The 17,240-nt window shown below is 42.4% G+C and overlaps 1 protein-coding gene across 3 annotated transcripts in view; it reads left to right on the top strand.

Annotated features, from left to right (window-relative positions):
* The window catches only part of GTF3C3 (general transcription factor IIIC subunit 3), a 129,248-nt gene that overhangs the window by 96,642 nt on the left and 15,366 nt on the right, over nucleotides 1-17,240 (top strand). For all 3 annotated transcript variants that reach the window (XM_040405671.1, XM_040405672.1, XM_040405673.1), the window contains exons 13-14: nucleotides 5,197-5,298; nucleotides 16,965-17,100. In XM_040405671.1, coding sequence (XP_040261605.1) covers nucleotides 5,197-5,298; nucleotides 16,965-17,100 — 238 coding nt within the window. The remainder of the gene's footprint in view (nucleotides 1-5,196; nucleotides 5,299-16,964; nucleotides 17,101-17,240) is intronic.

Genomic DNA, 17,240 nt, shown 5'->3' with positions numbered 1-17,240 from the left:
AGAACATTTTCTCCTCTGCCACCTCCGCACCCCCATCTTCCTCCCTAGGGACATCCTCCATCCCTGGAGAGGTTCAGTCCGAGGGAGGAGGGTGTGGGGGGAATCAGTAATTCGGGCTCTGACTCAAATCCGTTGCAATCCTTGTCGTCTGCATTACCGCCTCCCTCAGGCGGAGTATTTACACTACTGCTGCATAGAATACTTACCTTAGGCATTATAGGTGAACTAGCTGCTAGAGCGCTGTTTCAGTGACGCCAGTAGGCGTTTCCCCTTCCTTAGGGGACACAATTGCATTCCACTGGGTACAGTACGTACCGTATGCATTAGCCTCTTCCATAGGTGGCGTTATGGCATTATCACCGGTTACAGCGTTTACAGTAGGCATTACTTCTTCCTTGGTGGAGTAATTGCACTCTCACAGGGTACTGGATTCGCCATACGCATTGCCCATCCTTAAACTGTGTAATCTCTCTACCGTTGCATTCTGTTCCTGCCGTAAGCATGACCACTTCCGCTGGCAGCACTTGTTGTATGCATCACCCCTTCCATAGGCGGGGTAATAGCACTACTGCGGATACAGTACTTGCCTTATATTCTGCCCCCTGCGGTAGGTGGACGAAGTACAGTTACACTGGTTTTAGTGCCGGACGTATGCATCCCCCCTTCGGTAGGTGGCGGCATTGCATCTCCACTGGGGTCTGTACCTGCCGTATGTATTAGCCTTCTCCGTGCTTCCTGTTGCATTTCCCCTTCCACAAGTGATCCGCCTACAGGGGAATACCTAAGCATCTTGGATTGCTGCAGTTCAACTACGCCGCGATTCCTCCGTACCGTCCTCCTTTACCGCTTGGGATCTGAGTCTAGTCCTCTCAGCGCTCCAGACTTTCCCTGGAGCCCTTGTGGGAGATTTTTTCTTCGACTCCTGTCCTGGAAGGTAGTTTTTCTGGTCGCTATCACTTCCATCAGTCGGGTGTCTGAGTTGGCGGCGCTGTCTGCAGAGATCTCTTCCTGGTTCTTCATAGGGACAAGGTGGTTCGCCGGCCTGTGTCTTCTTTTCTTCCGAAGGGGGTCTCTGACTTCCATATTAACGAGGGAAGGACAATTCCTTTGAAGATCTGTTTAGCAGCCTCCGGTCCCTTCCGCCATGCGGATCCCCTTTTTGTCATTCCGGAGGGTCCTCGAAGGGGATTGGCGGCTTCCAAGGTGGCAATCGCACGCCGAATTCGGTCTACAATTGCTAAAGCATACTGCGCCCGAGGCAGGGTTCCGACCTCAGGGGTCACGACTTACTCCACCAGAGCGGTGGGCACATCTTGGGCTCAGAGGAATCGCGCTTCGGCTGCTCAGTTGTGTGAGCGGCTACTTGTCCTCCTTACACACATTCACAATTTTTACCAGGTGCATACTTATGCATAGGCGGTCACTGCCTTGGGCCGCATGGTCTTGTCGCCGGCAGTTCTTAGATGCCTGACTGGACATTTGCTTTCATGGGTCTGTGGTTTTTGCCTCCCTGTGGACTGCTTTTGGACGTCCCACGGTTCCTGTGTCCCCCAATGAATATGGTACCAGTAAAATCTCTTTCTTGCTCTTCATTGGGGGACACAGCACCCACCCAGTATTGTTGTTCGACCACAGTTGAGCAGTTGCTGTTTTGAACCCCGTTGGGTCCTTTTGGCATGGTTGGTGTTCCATGTTTTTTTCTTTTGGCTTGCTTCTCCTTCTGCTTGTACACAAACTGAAGCTCTCTCTCCAGGCTGGAGGGGGTATAGCTGCCAGGGGAGGAGCTAACAGCTTTTACTAGTGTCAACGCCTCCTAGAGGACATGGCTATACCCACGGTTCCTGTGTCCCCCAATGAAGAGCGAGAAAGAGATTTTACTGGTAAGTTATACAAAAATCTCCTTTTTGTTGATGCAATTCATCAAGGATTAGCAGGGACAGTCAGGGGTTGTATTTCAGAATACTTTTTTCACTATTAAGTCCATTTAGCAGATAGAGAAATAGTAGGCCTGTACTCACCGATGTTCGACAGTGGTGTCTGGTGCAAAAAAGATGATTGAACACCCGTACACCCAGTTTTGAGAAGGAATACACCAGGCATTGAATGTGGAAGCGCTTCCATTAATATTATCAAGGAACAATCCGCCCAAGCTGAACACACGGAGCCGACACATGTGGGACGCCAAGCTGCAGGCAACATGTGGGACGCCAATTACAGGCAAAGTACCTAGCCTTTTCCAACAGTATGAGCTCTGCTTGGACGCCGGGACAGGTAAGCGGCCAGTTCACCCGTGTACAGTGGGACGCCACTGCCGAACATCGGTGAGTACGGGCCTGCTATTTCTCTATCTGCTAAATGGACTTAATAGTGAAAAAAGTATTCTGAAATAAAACCCCTGACTGTCCCTGCTAATCCTTGATTAATTGCATCAACAAAAGTAGCAGTATCTGATTACTGCATTAACCAAAGCAGCGGCATTTTACTATTGACCAAGATTAAGCATATTGAGCACACAGAGATAACTATATGAAGATAATTGATGGAACTTACTATTATAACCTTGCTGCTATACGTGTATACCCTCTGAACATATTGGGAGCAAGTTGGGATACAGTACCCACTACGTGTCCTGTTCTGGTCTTTGCTGCCACCCTGTGGTAATAATTATATTTGCTCTACAAATAATAATAACTCATCTTGCAGCGTTATACGGTATATTGAACTTTTGGCAACATTATAAACACTACATGGTGAATATACAGGACAGAACCCATTGCAGACAGATTTGATGTGGACTAATATTGCATCTACATTGGCAGCTAAACAGCACAAGATTGTGCTCTTTGTTTTATACTTCATATAGTTTTAAATAGTTCAAACTCTTCAGGTGATTACAGTGTTAAATGTTACACAGCTAATTCCTGCATATTACAGGGGGGTTATTCTTTTCTATTTTACCTTACTTTATTTTATTGGAGTGTATCTGATTCATGGGTGTGTTTTTGTACTTTTATTACTGATATTAAATTATATATATATATATACACTGCTCAAAAAAATAAAGGGAACACTTAAACAACACAATGTAACCCCAAGTCAATCACACTTCTGTGAAATCAAACTGTCCACTTAGGAAGCAACACTGAGTGACAATCAATTTCACATGCTGTTGTGCAAATGGGATAGACAACAGGTGGAAATTATAGGCAATTAGCAAGACACCCCCAATAAAGGAGTGGTTCTGCAGGTGGTGACCTGACCACTTCTCAGTTCCTATGCTTCCTGGCTGATGTTTTGGTCACTTTTGAATGCTGGCGGTGCTTTCACTCTAGTGGTAGCATGAGACGGAGTCTACAACCCACACAAGTGGCTCAGGTAGTGCAGCTTATCCAGGATGGCACATCAATGCGAGCTATGACAAGAAGGTTTGCTGTGTCTGTCAGCGTAGTGTCCAGAGCATGGAGGCGCTACCAGGAGACAGGCCAGTACATCAGGAGACGTGGAGGAGGCCGTAGGAGGGCAACAACCCAGCAGCAGGACCGCTACCTCCGCCTTTGTGCAAGGAGGAACAGGAGGAGCACTGCCAGAGCCCTGCAAAATGACCTCCAGCAGGCCACAAATGTGCATGTGTCTGCTCAAACGGTCAGAAACAGACTCCATGAGGGTGATATGAGGGCCCGACGTCCACAGGTGGGGGTTGTACTTACAGCCCAACACCGTGCAGGACGTTTGGCATTTGCCAGAGAACACCAAGATTGGCAAATTCGCCACTGGCGCCCTGTGCTCTTCACAGAGGAAAGCAGGTTCACACTGAGCACATGTGACAGACTTGACAGAGTCTGGAGACGCCGTGTAGAACGTTCTGCTGCCTGCAACATCCTCCAGCATGACCGGTTTGGCATTGGGTCAGTAATAGTGTGGGGTGGCATTTCTTTGGAGGGCCGCACAGCCCTCCATGTGCTCGCCAGAGGTAGCCTGACTGCCATTAGGTACCGAGATGAGATCCGCAGACCCCTTGTGAGACCATATGCTGGTGCGGTTGGCCCTGGGTTCCTCCTAATGCAAGACAATGCTAGACCTCATGTGGCTGGAGTGTGTCAGCAGTTCCTGCAAGACGAAGGCATAGGTGGATAGAGCGAGACATGATGTCCCAGATGTGCTCAATTGGATTCAGGTCTGTCCAGGAGTTGGCAGATGTCCAGGAGTTGACAGATGCTTTAGTCCAGGTCTGGGAGGAGATCCCTCAGGAGACCGTCCGCCACCTCATCAGGAGCATGCACAGGCGTTGTAGGGAGGTCATACAGGCACGTGGAGGCCACACACACACTACTGAGCCTCATTTTGACTTGTTTTAAGGACATTACATCAAAGTTGGATCAGCCTGTAGTGTGTTTTTCCACTTTAATTTTGAGTGTGACTCCAAGTCCAGACCTCCATGGGTTGAAAAATTTCATTTCCATTTTTTTTTTTTGTGTGATTTTGTTGTCAGCACATTCAACTATGTAAAGAACAAAGTATTTCAGAAGAATATTTAATTAATTCAGATCTAGGATGTGTTATTTTTGTGTTCCCTTTATTTTTTTGAGCAGTTTGTTTATATATGTGTGTGTGTGTGTGTGTGTATATATATATATATATATATATATATATATATATATATATATATATATATATATTATATAAAACCCTCTGCGTAACCCCAGATTCAGAGTGGCGGTCTCCATATCAATACTTTTTGTACATTTCTTCTAATTGGGTGGATCAGATACGACTTGGAGCACCTATTTCCAGTCACTGAACAGGTGAGCCACTATACAATTTTTGCAGCTGTATAAACTTGTATTTATAGGACATTCCTCCATCAAGCACTGTTTTTCTGCCTTACATTTCATATTCTTACTTTATATTTGACATATTTGAGTTTAGATTTATTTAGGAATCCGGTCTATGGGAGGTTAGTTAGTTAACGATAGAAATACTGCAAAAGAATAATTTAAATAAAATCCTCTGAATTGCCTCCCAGCAGTGTTATAGCAGTAGTGTTACTTTTCATTTTCTTTGTGTTAAATAGCTAGCAACTTCATGTCCATATTTGTGCAGATGTTTATCACATGGTGTAAAATGTGAGTACTAGTTGGTATATCAAAGTAGATATATAGATATTGAAAAGGTTTTCTCTTGATTATTGGCTTCCAGGAACTGAAACTATTGCTTCACCGGTCAACCCTACTTTACTCTCAAGGAAAAATGTTCGACTATGTGGACACTTTACTTACAATGCTCGCCATGTTACTAAAAGTAAGTACTAGATGTAAGTTGTCTTAAAGAGGACCCAAAACTTAGAGCTTTTGTCACCATGATGACCCCTATTAAACCAGGCATTCAGACTGGTGGGGTTGATCATGGTGACTAAAATGAGCCTCTTCTCTCTGCAATCAGTATTACTGATGCAGATAAATACTTACTTTTAGTTTTATCGAAGTGAGGTGCTCTGAGCACCAAGGGTCTGGTCTAGCCCCTTGGAGAACTGCTTCACCTCCAACCCTCCCTGTTGCACTCCCTTTCCATGTGGGATTGACATGGCCAGGCTTCCTCCATGCTACAATGTCTGGCCCTGAAATCTTGCACATTTACTGTTGCAGCGAAGATCTGAGCGGTCACCCGGCTCCACTCAGGTTTTTAATGCACATGGTGCTGATACTGGACAGTGCAATGGCAACATTTCAAAGCCAGGCATTGGAGCAGATGTATGGCTCTGTAAAGCATGCTCCGAGGGTTTAGGCCAACTAATAGTAAGACTCTCTCTGCATCAGTAATACTGATTGCAAAGAAAAAGGGCTCATTTTAGTCATCATGATCAACCCTACCAGGCAGTATGCCTGGTTTAAGTTTAATGCAGTTGATCATGGTAACAGATGCTCTGTAAAAATGACCATTTATTACAAGAATTTGTCAGATTATCAGTTAGGGCAGTAAACATTGCTAGATAATTAAGAGAACACTAAACACAGAAAATGGGCAAAAATCAATGTTCTACTGGAAAATGAAGAACAAAAACACCTGGACATTAATTACAGCTGAGATTAACAAAGTAAAAAACTGTTATTGGTGCTTGGTCAATGGTCACACAATCAAGATGGTGCACCCTTTATTCTGGGTTCTGCAGCAGAGGTATACAGCCAGGTCCATAAATATTGGGACAGCGACACAATTCTAACATTTTTGGCTCTATACACCACCACAATGGATTTGAAATCAAACGAACAAGATGTGCTTTAACTGCAGACTGTCAGCTTTAATTTGAGGGTATTTACATCCAAATCTGGTGAACGGTGTAGTGGTAGTGTCATGGCGTGGGCGTCTATGGCTGCCAATCCATTGTGGGGGTGTATAGAGCCAAAAAAATTTGAATTCTGGATGGAGGAGAGATTTTGCGATCAAGCTGGCCATGGGAACTATTGGATAACTTGGAAAGGATGTTGTGTAGTGCAGGCAGTGTGTGGACGGGATTTCTCTTGTTGGAACATCACGTCTCCTCTGGACATACCAAGGCTGGTCAACATACCTTCACGAATACCATGACACCTGGTGTTGGTCTTGTGTGTCTTCCCACAATGCATGAAGGCAGTAGTCACCAGGTGTCATGGTGTGGGGTGCCATTAGCTACCATGGCCATTCCCATCTGGAATTAATGGAGGGAACATTGACCCTCTCCCTTGATTTTATAATAAAAAAATAGAAAAAAAAAACACACACATATTAGGTATTGCCGCATATGTAACAGTCAGCTCTATAAAGATATCACATGACCTAACCCCTCAGGTAAACACTGTAAAAAAAAAAATTAAATGTGCTAAAAAAAAAGCCATTTTTTGTCACCTTACATCAGAAAAAGTTAATACCAAGTGATCAAAAAGTCATATGCACCCAAAAATAGTACCAATCAAACCATCACCTCATCCCACAAAAAATGAGCCCCTACAGAAGACAATCGCCCCAAAAAATAAAAAAAACTGGCTCAGAATATGGAGACACTAAAAATCAAATGCTTTATTATGTAAAACTAAAACAAATAAAGTAGACATATTTGATATCGTTCGCGTCCGTAACAGCCTGCTCTATAAAAATAGTACATGATCTAACCCAGAGGTGGGCAAACTTTTTGACTCGTGGGCCACAATGGGTTCATATATTTGACCCGGGGGTTGGACTAATAGTAGATGGATGGGGCATTTGTGTGAATTAATATAAATTAAATTCCGTAACATTAAAGGTTTAGTTTAATTCAAGGTGGAAAAGCATAAAAAGAGTTATTGTACAAAACTTTTATGCAATGTATTTCTTTCATAACATAGTAGGTATAACTCACCTTCAATTTTAGTGGGAACAGTGTTGTTGGTCTCCCTTTTTTGCTAAGGCGTCATAGTCTGGAGTCAGCTTTGTTGCAATTCGCAGAATAGATCTGAGGTGTTGGTCCGTTAACTGGGATCCATGGGATTTATTGATGTTCATGACGCTGAACGTCTGCTCACACACGTAGATCGAGCCAAACAAGGCCAGCATCTTCTGTGCCATCCCCCGAAGGTTTGAAAAAGTGACTTCCTTAAGTGAGGCATAGAACTCTTTGAGTGCAAGAGAGCGGAAGTTCTGCTTTAAGACTGCATCAGATTGAAGATCGATTCGTTCCAATTGCACTTCTTGTGGTGCTGTTTCTGGGTCTTGTGACAAGGGACAGTCCGCCAGCTGAAGTGACTTTTCAATTTTTTTAAAATACTAAAAACCGACGGCAGAATTCTTCATGCAGGTTGTTGAGTGATTTGCTATATTTATTCACATTTTGGATGGCCTTTTCCTGTGTGGCTAGTGTGGGAAAATGAAGAAGTTTTTCTTTGAAATTTGCCTGGAAAAAAAAAGTCAGCTTGGATTTGAAGGTCGTGCACATACAGGTCTTTCCCCTGTAGCTTGACGTTAAAGGGAACCTGTCCCCTCCCAAAACCATCCCAAGCCGCCAGCACCGTGTTTCTGATGCCTTTTTTTCTGAAGGCAGAAAAAGTACTGAAAACTTTGTTTTATCCCCTGCCCGGCGCGCTTCTCCACACATGCTTGAAGTCAAGGAGGCAGCGGCCTCCTTGCTTCAAGTCACGTTAACCACGCCCCCTTCCCTGCCCCATCACTGTGACTGACAGCCGGCTGTTCGTCTGGCTTTGCCGAACTCTCTGCATAAGCGCTGTCAGTCACAGCGAAGGGGCAGGAAAGGGGGCGTGGTTAACGTGACTTGAAGCAAGGAGGCTGCTGCCCCCTTGACTTCAAGCATGTGTGGAGAATCGCGCCGGGCAGGGGATAAAACAACCTTGCCGTGTGCCCTTACATCAGTTTACAACCACCTATGGGAGATTTCTGTAAACTGCACAATCAGGGTAATAGATATTGAGTTTTGTTTGGCTGTTAACCAGTGATGTGTTACAGAATTTTTTTTTATTAATCCCTTCCCGACTGCAATCCGTCTATATATGTGCTAATTACACATGCCCCGTGCAGCTAGCACGTGTATAGACGTCAGGCAGCTCTTTAATCCAAGAGCTGCAAAGCTTCTGCCCCTGCCCTGCTGCTGTCACGGACAACATACAGTTCAGTAATGCCGGCAAGGGACCAATCAGAGTGGTCCCTTGCCGGCAATCAATCCAATTGGTTAGTCTGTGCAGACTAACCAATCGGATCGCGGCAGTGAAAAACTCCAGCCCCCCCACCACCACTCCTGTGAGCCCTGCCTTCGCCTGCCCCTAATGCGGTCCACGCCCCCCATCCATGTATCGTACCCCTGATGCGGTCCCCCCCTACCCCCCCCATGCATGCATCCTGCCCCCATCTGTGCTCCCTCCATGCTGGCCGTGCCCATCCTTTACAGCACTGCCCCTGATGCGGTCCCCCTGCTTTATTTGATGTTGGCGGCTCCATTCCTGAGCCGCCGACATCGGCAGCGAGTGTCAGCTGTTTGTATGCTGACATTCTGCTGTAACCCGTTAGATGCCGCGGCATTGCAAAGTATAGTACAGCCATCAGCCCCACTGAATCTTCAAGATCCAAGTGGGGCTTGATAAAAAAAAAGTGAAAATAATAAAATTTAAATGAAATAAAATGTAATTTAAAAAAATAAATTGCCTTTTCCTATAAAAAAAGAAAAAAAAAATACACATATTAGGTATCACCGCGTCTGTAACGACTGTCTTTATAAATATATCACATGATCGACCCCGTCCGATAAACACCATAAAAAAATAAAAACTGTGTAAAAAAGCCATTTTGTCACCTTACACCACAAAAAGTGCAACACCGGACGATCAAAAAGGCGTATGTCCCAAAAAATAGTACCAATCAAACCGTCACCTCATCCCGCAAAAAATGATACCCTATTTTAAGACAATCGCCCAAAAAATAAAAAAGCTATGGCTCTCAGACTATGGAGACACTAAAACGCTATTATTGTGTAAAACTTAAATAATAAAAAGTAGACCTATTGGGTATCGCCACGTCCGTAAGGATCTGCTCTATAAAACTGTCACATGACCTAACCCCTCAGATGAACGCTGTAAAAATAAAAAAAATTAAAACTGTTCCAAAACAGCCAATTTTTTGGTCATAAAGTGTAATAATGAATGATCAAAAAATCCTATGTACCCAAAAATGGTACCAATAAAAACCAACTCTTTCTGCAAAAAATGAGCCCCTGCACAAGACGATCTGCAGAAAAATAAAAAAAATGGCGTTCAGAAAATGGACACACAAATACGTAATTTCTTTTAAAAAAAATGCTTTATTATGTAAAACTGAAACAAAGAAAGTAGACATATTTGATATCACTGCGTCCGTAACAACCTGCTCTATAAAAATAGCATATGATCTACCCTGTCAGATGAATCTTCTAAAATATTAAAAATGGCAAAACTGGGCCAAAATAGCCTTTTTTTTGTTACCTTGCCTCACAAAAAACTTGATATAGAGCAATTAAAAATCATATGTACCCCAAAATAGTACTAATAAATCTGGCACCTTATCCCCTAGTTTCCAAAATAGGGTCACTTTTTGGGAGTTTCTACTGTAGGGTGCATCAGGGGGGCTTTAAATGGGACATGGCATCTAAAAACCAGTCCAGCAAAATCTGCCTTCCAAAAACCATGCAGCGCTCCTTTTCTTCTATGCCCTGCCGTGCGCCCTTACATCAGTTTACGACCACATTTGGGGTGTTTCTGTAATTCGCAGAATCAGGGTAATAAATATTGAGTTTTGTTTAGCTGTTTGTTTCTCAATGGGTTAAAGAATTAAAGAACAAGATGTAATAAAACGGAAAATCTGCCAAAAAAGAGAAATTTAGAAATATCTTCTCCATTTTCCTTTAATTCTTTTGGAACACCTAGAGGGTTAACAAAGTTTGTAAAATCAGTTTTGAGTAACTTGAGGTGTGTAGTTTCTACAATGGGGTCATTTATGGGGGTATCCACTTGTAGCCCCACAAAGTTACTTCAGACCTGAACTGGTCCGGGTTTTGGAAAGTTTCTTAAAAATTTTAAGAATTGCTTCTAAACTTCTAAGCCTTCTAACGTCCTAAAAAAAATAAAATGACATTTCTAAATTGATGCCAACATAAAGTATACATATGGGGAATGTTAAGTAATAAATCACTTTCTGTTTTAAAGGCGGAGAAATTGAAATTTTGAAAATTGCTAATTTTTTTAAGTTTTTGGTAAATTTGGGATTTTTTCATAAATAAAGGTGAAATATATTGACTCAAATTTATGAAGTAGAATGTGTCATGAGAAAACAATCTCACAATGGCTTGAATAAATAAGTGTGTTCCAAAGCTATTACCACATAAAGTGACGCATGTCAGATTTGTAAAATTTGACCTGGACACTGTGGCATCAAGGACCCTTGGTCATGAAACAGTTAAAATGGAAAATCTGGCAAAGGTAAATTTTGAAATTTCATCTCCATTTTCCTTTAATTCTTGAGGCATACCTAAAGTTTGTAAAATCAGTTTTGAATAACTTGATGAGTGTAGTTTCTAAAATGGGGTCATTTATGGGGGGTTTCTACTATGTAAACACCACAAAGTGACTTCATAACGGAACTGGTCCTTAAAAATATTGGGTTATGGGCATTTTCTTAAAGAATTGCTTCTAAATTCTAAGCCGTCTAATGTCCAAAAAAATAAAATGACATTTACAAAATGATGTCAACCTAAAGTAGACATATGGAGAATGTTAAGTAATAAATATTTTATGACGCATCACTTTCGGTTTTAAAAGCAGAGAAATTGAAATTTCAAAAATTGTGAATTTTTCCAAATTTTGGGTAAATTTGGGATTTTTTTCATAAATAAAGGTAAAATATATTGACTCAAATTTATGACATTAACATAGTAACATAGTACATAAGGCCGAAAAAAGACATTTGTCCATCCATTTCAGCCTGTTATCCTGCAAGTTGATCCAGTGGAAGGCAAAAAAAAAACTGAGGTAGAAGCCAATTTTCCCCACTTTAGGGGAATAAAAAATTCCTTCCCGACTACAATCAGGCAATCAGAATATCTCCCTGGATCAACGACCCCTCTCTAGTAGCTATAGCCTGTAATATTATTACACTCCAGAAATACATCCAGGCCCCTCTTGAATTCCTTTATTGTACTCACCATCACCACCTCCTCAGGCAGAGAGCTCCATAGTCTCACTGCTCTTACCGTAAAGAATCCTTTACTATGTTTGTGTACAAACCTTCTTTCCTCCAGACGCAGAGGATGTCCACTCGTCACAGTCACAGTCCTGGGGATAAATAGATGATGGGATAGATCTCTGTACTGACCCCTGATATATTTATACATAGTAATTAGATCTCCCCTCAGTCGTCTTTTTTCTAAAGTGAATAGCACTAATTTTGATAATCTTTCAGGGTACTGTAGTTGCCCCATTCCAGGTATTACTTTAGTTGCCCTCCTCTGGACCCTCTCCAGCTCTGCTATGTCTGCCTTGTTCACTGGAGCCCAGAACTGTACACAGTACTCCATGTGTGGTCTGACTAATGATTTGTAAAGTGACAGGACTATGTTCTCATTACGGGCATCTATGCCCCTTTTGATGCAACCCATTATCTTATTGGCCTTGGCAGCAGCTGCCTGACACTGGTTTTTGAAGCTTAGTTTGCTGTTTATTAAAATTCCTAGATCCTTTTCCATGTCAGTGTTACCGAGTGTTTTACTATTTAGTATGTACGGGTTACTTGCATTATTCCTTCCCATGTGCATAACCTTACATTTATCAGTGTTAAACCTCATCTGCCACGTATCTGCCCAAGCCTCCAATCTATCCAGATCCCTCTGTAGTAGTATACTGTCCTCTTCAGTGTTAATTACTTTACAGAGTTTAGTGTCATCTGCAAAAATTGATACTTTACTATGCAAGCCTTCTACAAGATCATTAATAAATATATTGAAGAGAATAGGGCCCAATACTGACCCCTGAGGTACCCCACTAGTGACAGTGACCCAATCTGAGTGTGTACCGGTAATAACCAACCTCTGTTTTCTATCATTGAGCCAGTTACTTGCCCACATACAGACGTTTTCTCCCAGTCTGAGCATTCTCATTTTATATACTAACCTTTTATGTGGTACAGTGTCAAATGCTTTGGAGAAGTCCAGATATCCATTGATTTGCCGCTGTCAAGTCTAGAACTTACCTCCTCATAGAAACTGATTAAATTAGTTTGGCATGACCGATCCCTCACGAAGCCATGCTGATATGGCGTTATTTGCTTATTTCCGTTGAGATGCTCTAAGATAGCACATCTTAGAAAACCTTCAAACAGTTTACCCACAACAGATGTTAAACTTACCGGCCTATAGTTTCCAGCCTCTGTTTTTTGACCCTTTTTGAATATTGGCACCACATTTGCTATGCGCCAATCCTGTGGGACATTCCCTGTCAGTATAGAGTCCGCAAATATCAGAAATAAGGGTCTGGCTATGACATTACTTAATTCCCTTAGGATACGGGGGTGTATGCCATCCGGTCCTGGCGATTTGTCTATTTTAATCTTTTTTAGTCGCTGTTGTACTTCTTCCTGGGTCAGACAGGACACTTTTAATGGGGAATTTATTTTTACATTCTGCATGTCATCTGACCGTTTATTTTCCTCAGTGAATACATTGGAGAAAAAAATATTTAACAGCTTTGCTTTCTCCTCGTCGCTCTCTGCGACTCCCCCTCATTACTCTTTAAAGGGCCGACACCTTCAGATTTATACTTTTTAACATTTATATAATTGAAGAACATTTTAGGGTTAGTTTTACTCTTTAGCAATTAATATCTCGGTCTCTAGTTTGGCCGCTTTTATTAGTTTTTTTACATGTTCTATTTTTTTCCTTATAGTTTTTCAGTGCTTCCGTGCTACCCTCCTGTTTTATCTTAGGAGAAATCCACGGCACACCATACATATGGTGTGCCGTGGATTTCTCCTAGGAATCAATTGACGCATGTTCTCTACGAGCACCCACCACTTAGGGTGTGCAGATATCATATCTCCCTTTTTGTACTTATACCCTCCTGTTTTAGTGATTTATATGCTTTCTTTTTGTCATTTATTGCTTTCTTTACAGTTCTATTTATCCACATTGGTTTCTTTTTGTTCCTTAACCTTTTATTCCCATATGGTATGTACCTCTCACAATGAGATTTTAGGATGCTTTTAAAGATATCCCATTTTGTGTCTGTATTTGTGAGGACTTTGTCCCAGTTAGTTAGGCCTATGGCCTCTCTTAGTTGGCTAAATTTAGCTTTTTTGAAGTTTGGTATTTTTGTTCCTCCCTGTAGAAACGCTCTTTTGAATGATAATTGGAAGGTTATTACTTTATGGTCACTATTTCCCAGGTGTCCCCCAACCTGCACGTCTGTTGTTTTGTCAGGCCTATTGGTTAATACTAAGTTCAGTATGGCCGTCCCTCTAGTCGGGTCCTGAACCAGTTGGGAGAGATAATTGTCTTTGGTTATTGCCAAGAATCTGTTTCCTTTATGAGATATACAAGTCTCAGTTTCCCAGTCTATATCTGGGTAGTTGAAGTCCCCCATAATAAGCACCTCATTATGATTTGCCGCCTCGTCTATCTCGTTTAGTAGTAGATTTTCTGTGGACTCTGGTATATTAGGAGTTTACTATAAACCACCTATTAGTAATTTATTGTTTTTAGCTCCATGTATCTCTACCCACAGTGACTCCACATGTTTATGTCCCTCACTTATATCTTCACGGAGTGTGGACTTTAGACAGGACTTTATATAAAGGCAAACCCCTCCCCCTCTCCGGTTTTGACGATCCTTTCTAAACAGACTGTAACCTTGTACATTAACTGCCCAGTCATAGCTAAAATCTAGCCATGTCTCAGTTATTCCCACTATGTCATAGTTCTCCTCACACATCACTAATTCCAGCTCCCCAGTTTTATTAGTCAGGCTTCTGGCATTAGTATACATACATTTGAGAGGTTTATGTATATTTTTTTACCCTACACCTTTCCTTCTGAACTGTTCTAGTCCCTCCTTCCATTCCTCCCCCAGTCCCACTACCTTGCCCCCGGTCTATATCTGCCTTATCTTGCCCTCCTATAATGTAATTTCCCTCCCCCCCAGTTCCTAGTTTAAACACTCCTCCAACCTTCTAGACATCTTTCTCCCCAGCACAGCTGCCTTTTCCCCATTGAGGTGCCCCTTCTTGAGCCACTTGTTAATATCCCTTATCTCCCGCTGCCTTTCTTGTGTGGCTCGAGGTACAGGCAGTATTTCGAAAAATAATACCTTTGAGGTCCCTGCCCTAAGCTTTTGACCTAAATCCCTGAAATCATTTTTAAGGACTCTCCACCTACCTCTAACTTTGTCATTGGTTCCGATATGGACCATGACCGCTGGATCTTCTCCAGCCCCTCCCAGTAATCTGTCAACCCGATCCGTGATGTGTCGAACTCTAGCGCCAGGAAGACAGCACATTGTTCGGCGATCACTGTCTTTGTGACAGATTGCCCTTTCTGTACCCCTAATAATTGAGTCTCCCACTACTAGCACCTGTCTGGCCGGCCCTGCTCTTCTGGTTCCCTGCTTACTGGAGCTGACATTCCCCTGACTGGCAGAGGAAGTGTCTGGCTGCAGCAGTGCTGTCCCTGGAATGACATCCCCCTCATCAGCCAAACGTGCAAACTTGTTGAGGTGTGTAAGATCAGGGCTAACCTCCCTGGCACTCTTCCCTCTACCCCGCTTTCTAACTGTTACCCAGCTAGCTACCTCACTTTCCTCAGCCTCCTCTCGGTCACCCTCCCCCTCATCTACCCCAAAGAGTGCTTGCTCGGTGAGAAGCAAACTATTTTGCAAATTGTCAATGCCTCTCAGTGTTGTAATTTGCCCGTTTAGAGACTCGATTAGCGATTCCAAACGGGTAATTTACTCACATATTGAACAAAGATATACACCCTCGAACGGCTGTTCCAGGACTGCATACATCATGCAAGATGTGCACTGGACTGCGTTGTCAATTGTGCAACACATACTAAATGGGGATTACAACAGTAAAAAAGTAAAACAATAAATATGATTTAAAATTAGACCCTGTCTGCTGTAGTTGAAGAACTACCTAGAATTAAGCCAACAACACACAAGGAAATTATATCCAACCTTAGTTTCCAACTCCTTTTCTTTAACTCCACTTAATAAGAAGCCCACTTAGTAGAGCAAGCTCTGGAGAGTTCAGTGGTTAAATTTATAGCACCTGGTTGCCCAGGCCACTCCCCTTAATCAAGCAGAGAAAAAAAATGGGTTTAAATGGCAACACACAGCAGAGAAAAAAAAGTTTTAAATAACCGTACTAAAATGCAAAAACTTAACTTTCAAGGATCTCAGCCACCTGCAATCACTCCCACAAAATCACACTCAGCACCAGAATCCCTTTTCTTCAACTTCACTTAATAAGAAGCACACTTAGTAGAGCAAGCCTCAGGAAGCTTAAAGGGAATCTGTCACCTATTTTGACTATATAAAACCGTTAACATAGCAATGTGCAATAAAGTACCTTCAGTCCAGCATGTGTCCTCTTTTCTTTTATTCAACTTTTCATTCAGATGAAAAAGCGATTTTTCTGATATGCAAATAAAGTACTTGCCAAACAGCGCCGCCCCCTCCACTACGTCATTTAATTTATTCACTCAACAGCCTCAATGTCACTGGGCATGTGCCGAGCCCAGTGACGTAATCAGAGCGCTGTTGCCCTCAGGAGCAGGAGTATCGTACAGGTGCAGGCACTCAGCAATACTGCGCCTGCGCGGGATTTCGGAGGCCAAGAGAGGAGGATGCAAGGACGGTGCAGTGAATAAATTAAATAACGTAGTGGAGGGGGCGGCGCCGTTCTGGAAGTATGTGGGAGTACATTTATTTCTTAGTAGGCGTGCTGGGCTTGGAAGAAAGGCGGACTGTGCACTGCAGGGGGGCGTTACTGGGCACTAGAGCAGAGTAATAACGCCCCTCTGGGCACCTTGAGACTTCATTTGCATATCAGAAAAATTGCTTTTTCATCTGAATGAAAAGTTGAATAAAAGAAAGAGGACACATGCAGGAATGAAGGTACTTTATTGCACATAGCTATGTCAACGGTTTTATATGGTCAAAATAAGTGACAGATTCCCTTTAAGTACAGTGTGTCACGAGAAAACAATCCCAGAATGGATTAAAAATCCTATTTTATTTTTTTATTTTGATGTACCGTATACATTTATCGGTACGGTCTTTGGTCTTTATGGCTCTTTATTAGGACATGGTCTATACTGAAAACATATATTTGTGTACTGGTCACCATGACCATGTTTATATGTAGAATGATATAGTTATTAATTGAAAAATTAATCAGTTTGTATTAATGGTTTGTTATCTGATTACCAGATTGCAATGAATCGCGCACAAGTCTGTTTGATTTCCAGTTCAAAATCTGGAGAAAGACATTTATATCTGATCAAAGTCTCTAGGGACAAAATTTCTGACACCGATGAGCAGGAGACTGCAAATTCTGATGCAAAAGGTAAGAACAGTTATTGTGTTTGAGTTGCCTTGTTCAGTTCTGGAGGTAGGTGCAGATCCTACATCTGGATATGTCATTAAATTGCTGACCGTGCGCGGTGAGGACTGCAGAGTGTGAATAGGAACTATTTTTTCTGCTGG

Source organism: Bufo bufo, chromosome 8 (genome assembly GCF_905171765.1).
Source record: "Bufo bufo chromosome 8, aBufBuf1.1, whole genome shotgun sequence".
Classification (NCBI taxonomy): domain Eukaryota; kingdom Metazoa; phylum Chordata; class Amphibia; order Anura; family Bufonidae; genus Bufo; species Bufo bufo.
Note: the sequence above shows the minus strand (reverse complement) of the source record. Positions and strands in the feature narration are given on the sequence as shown.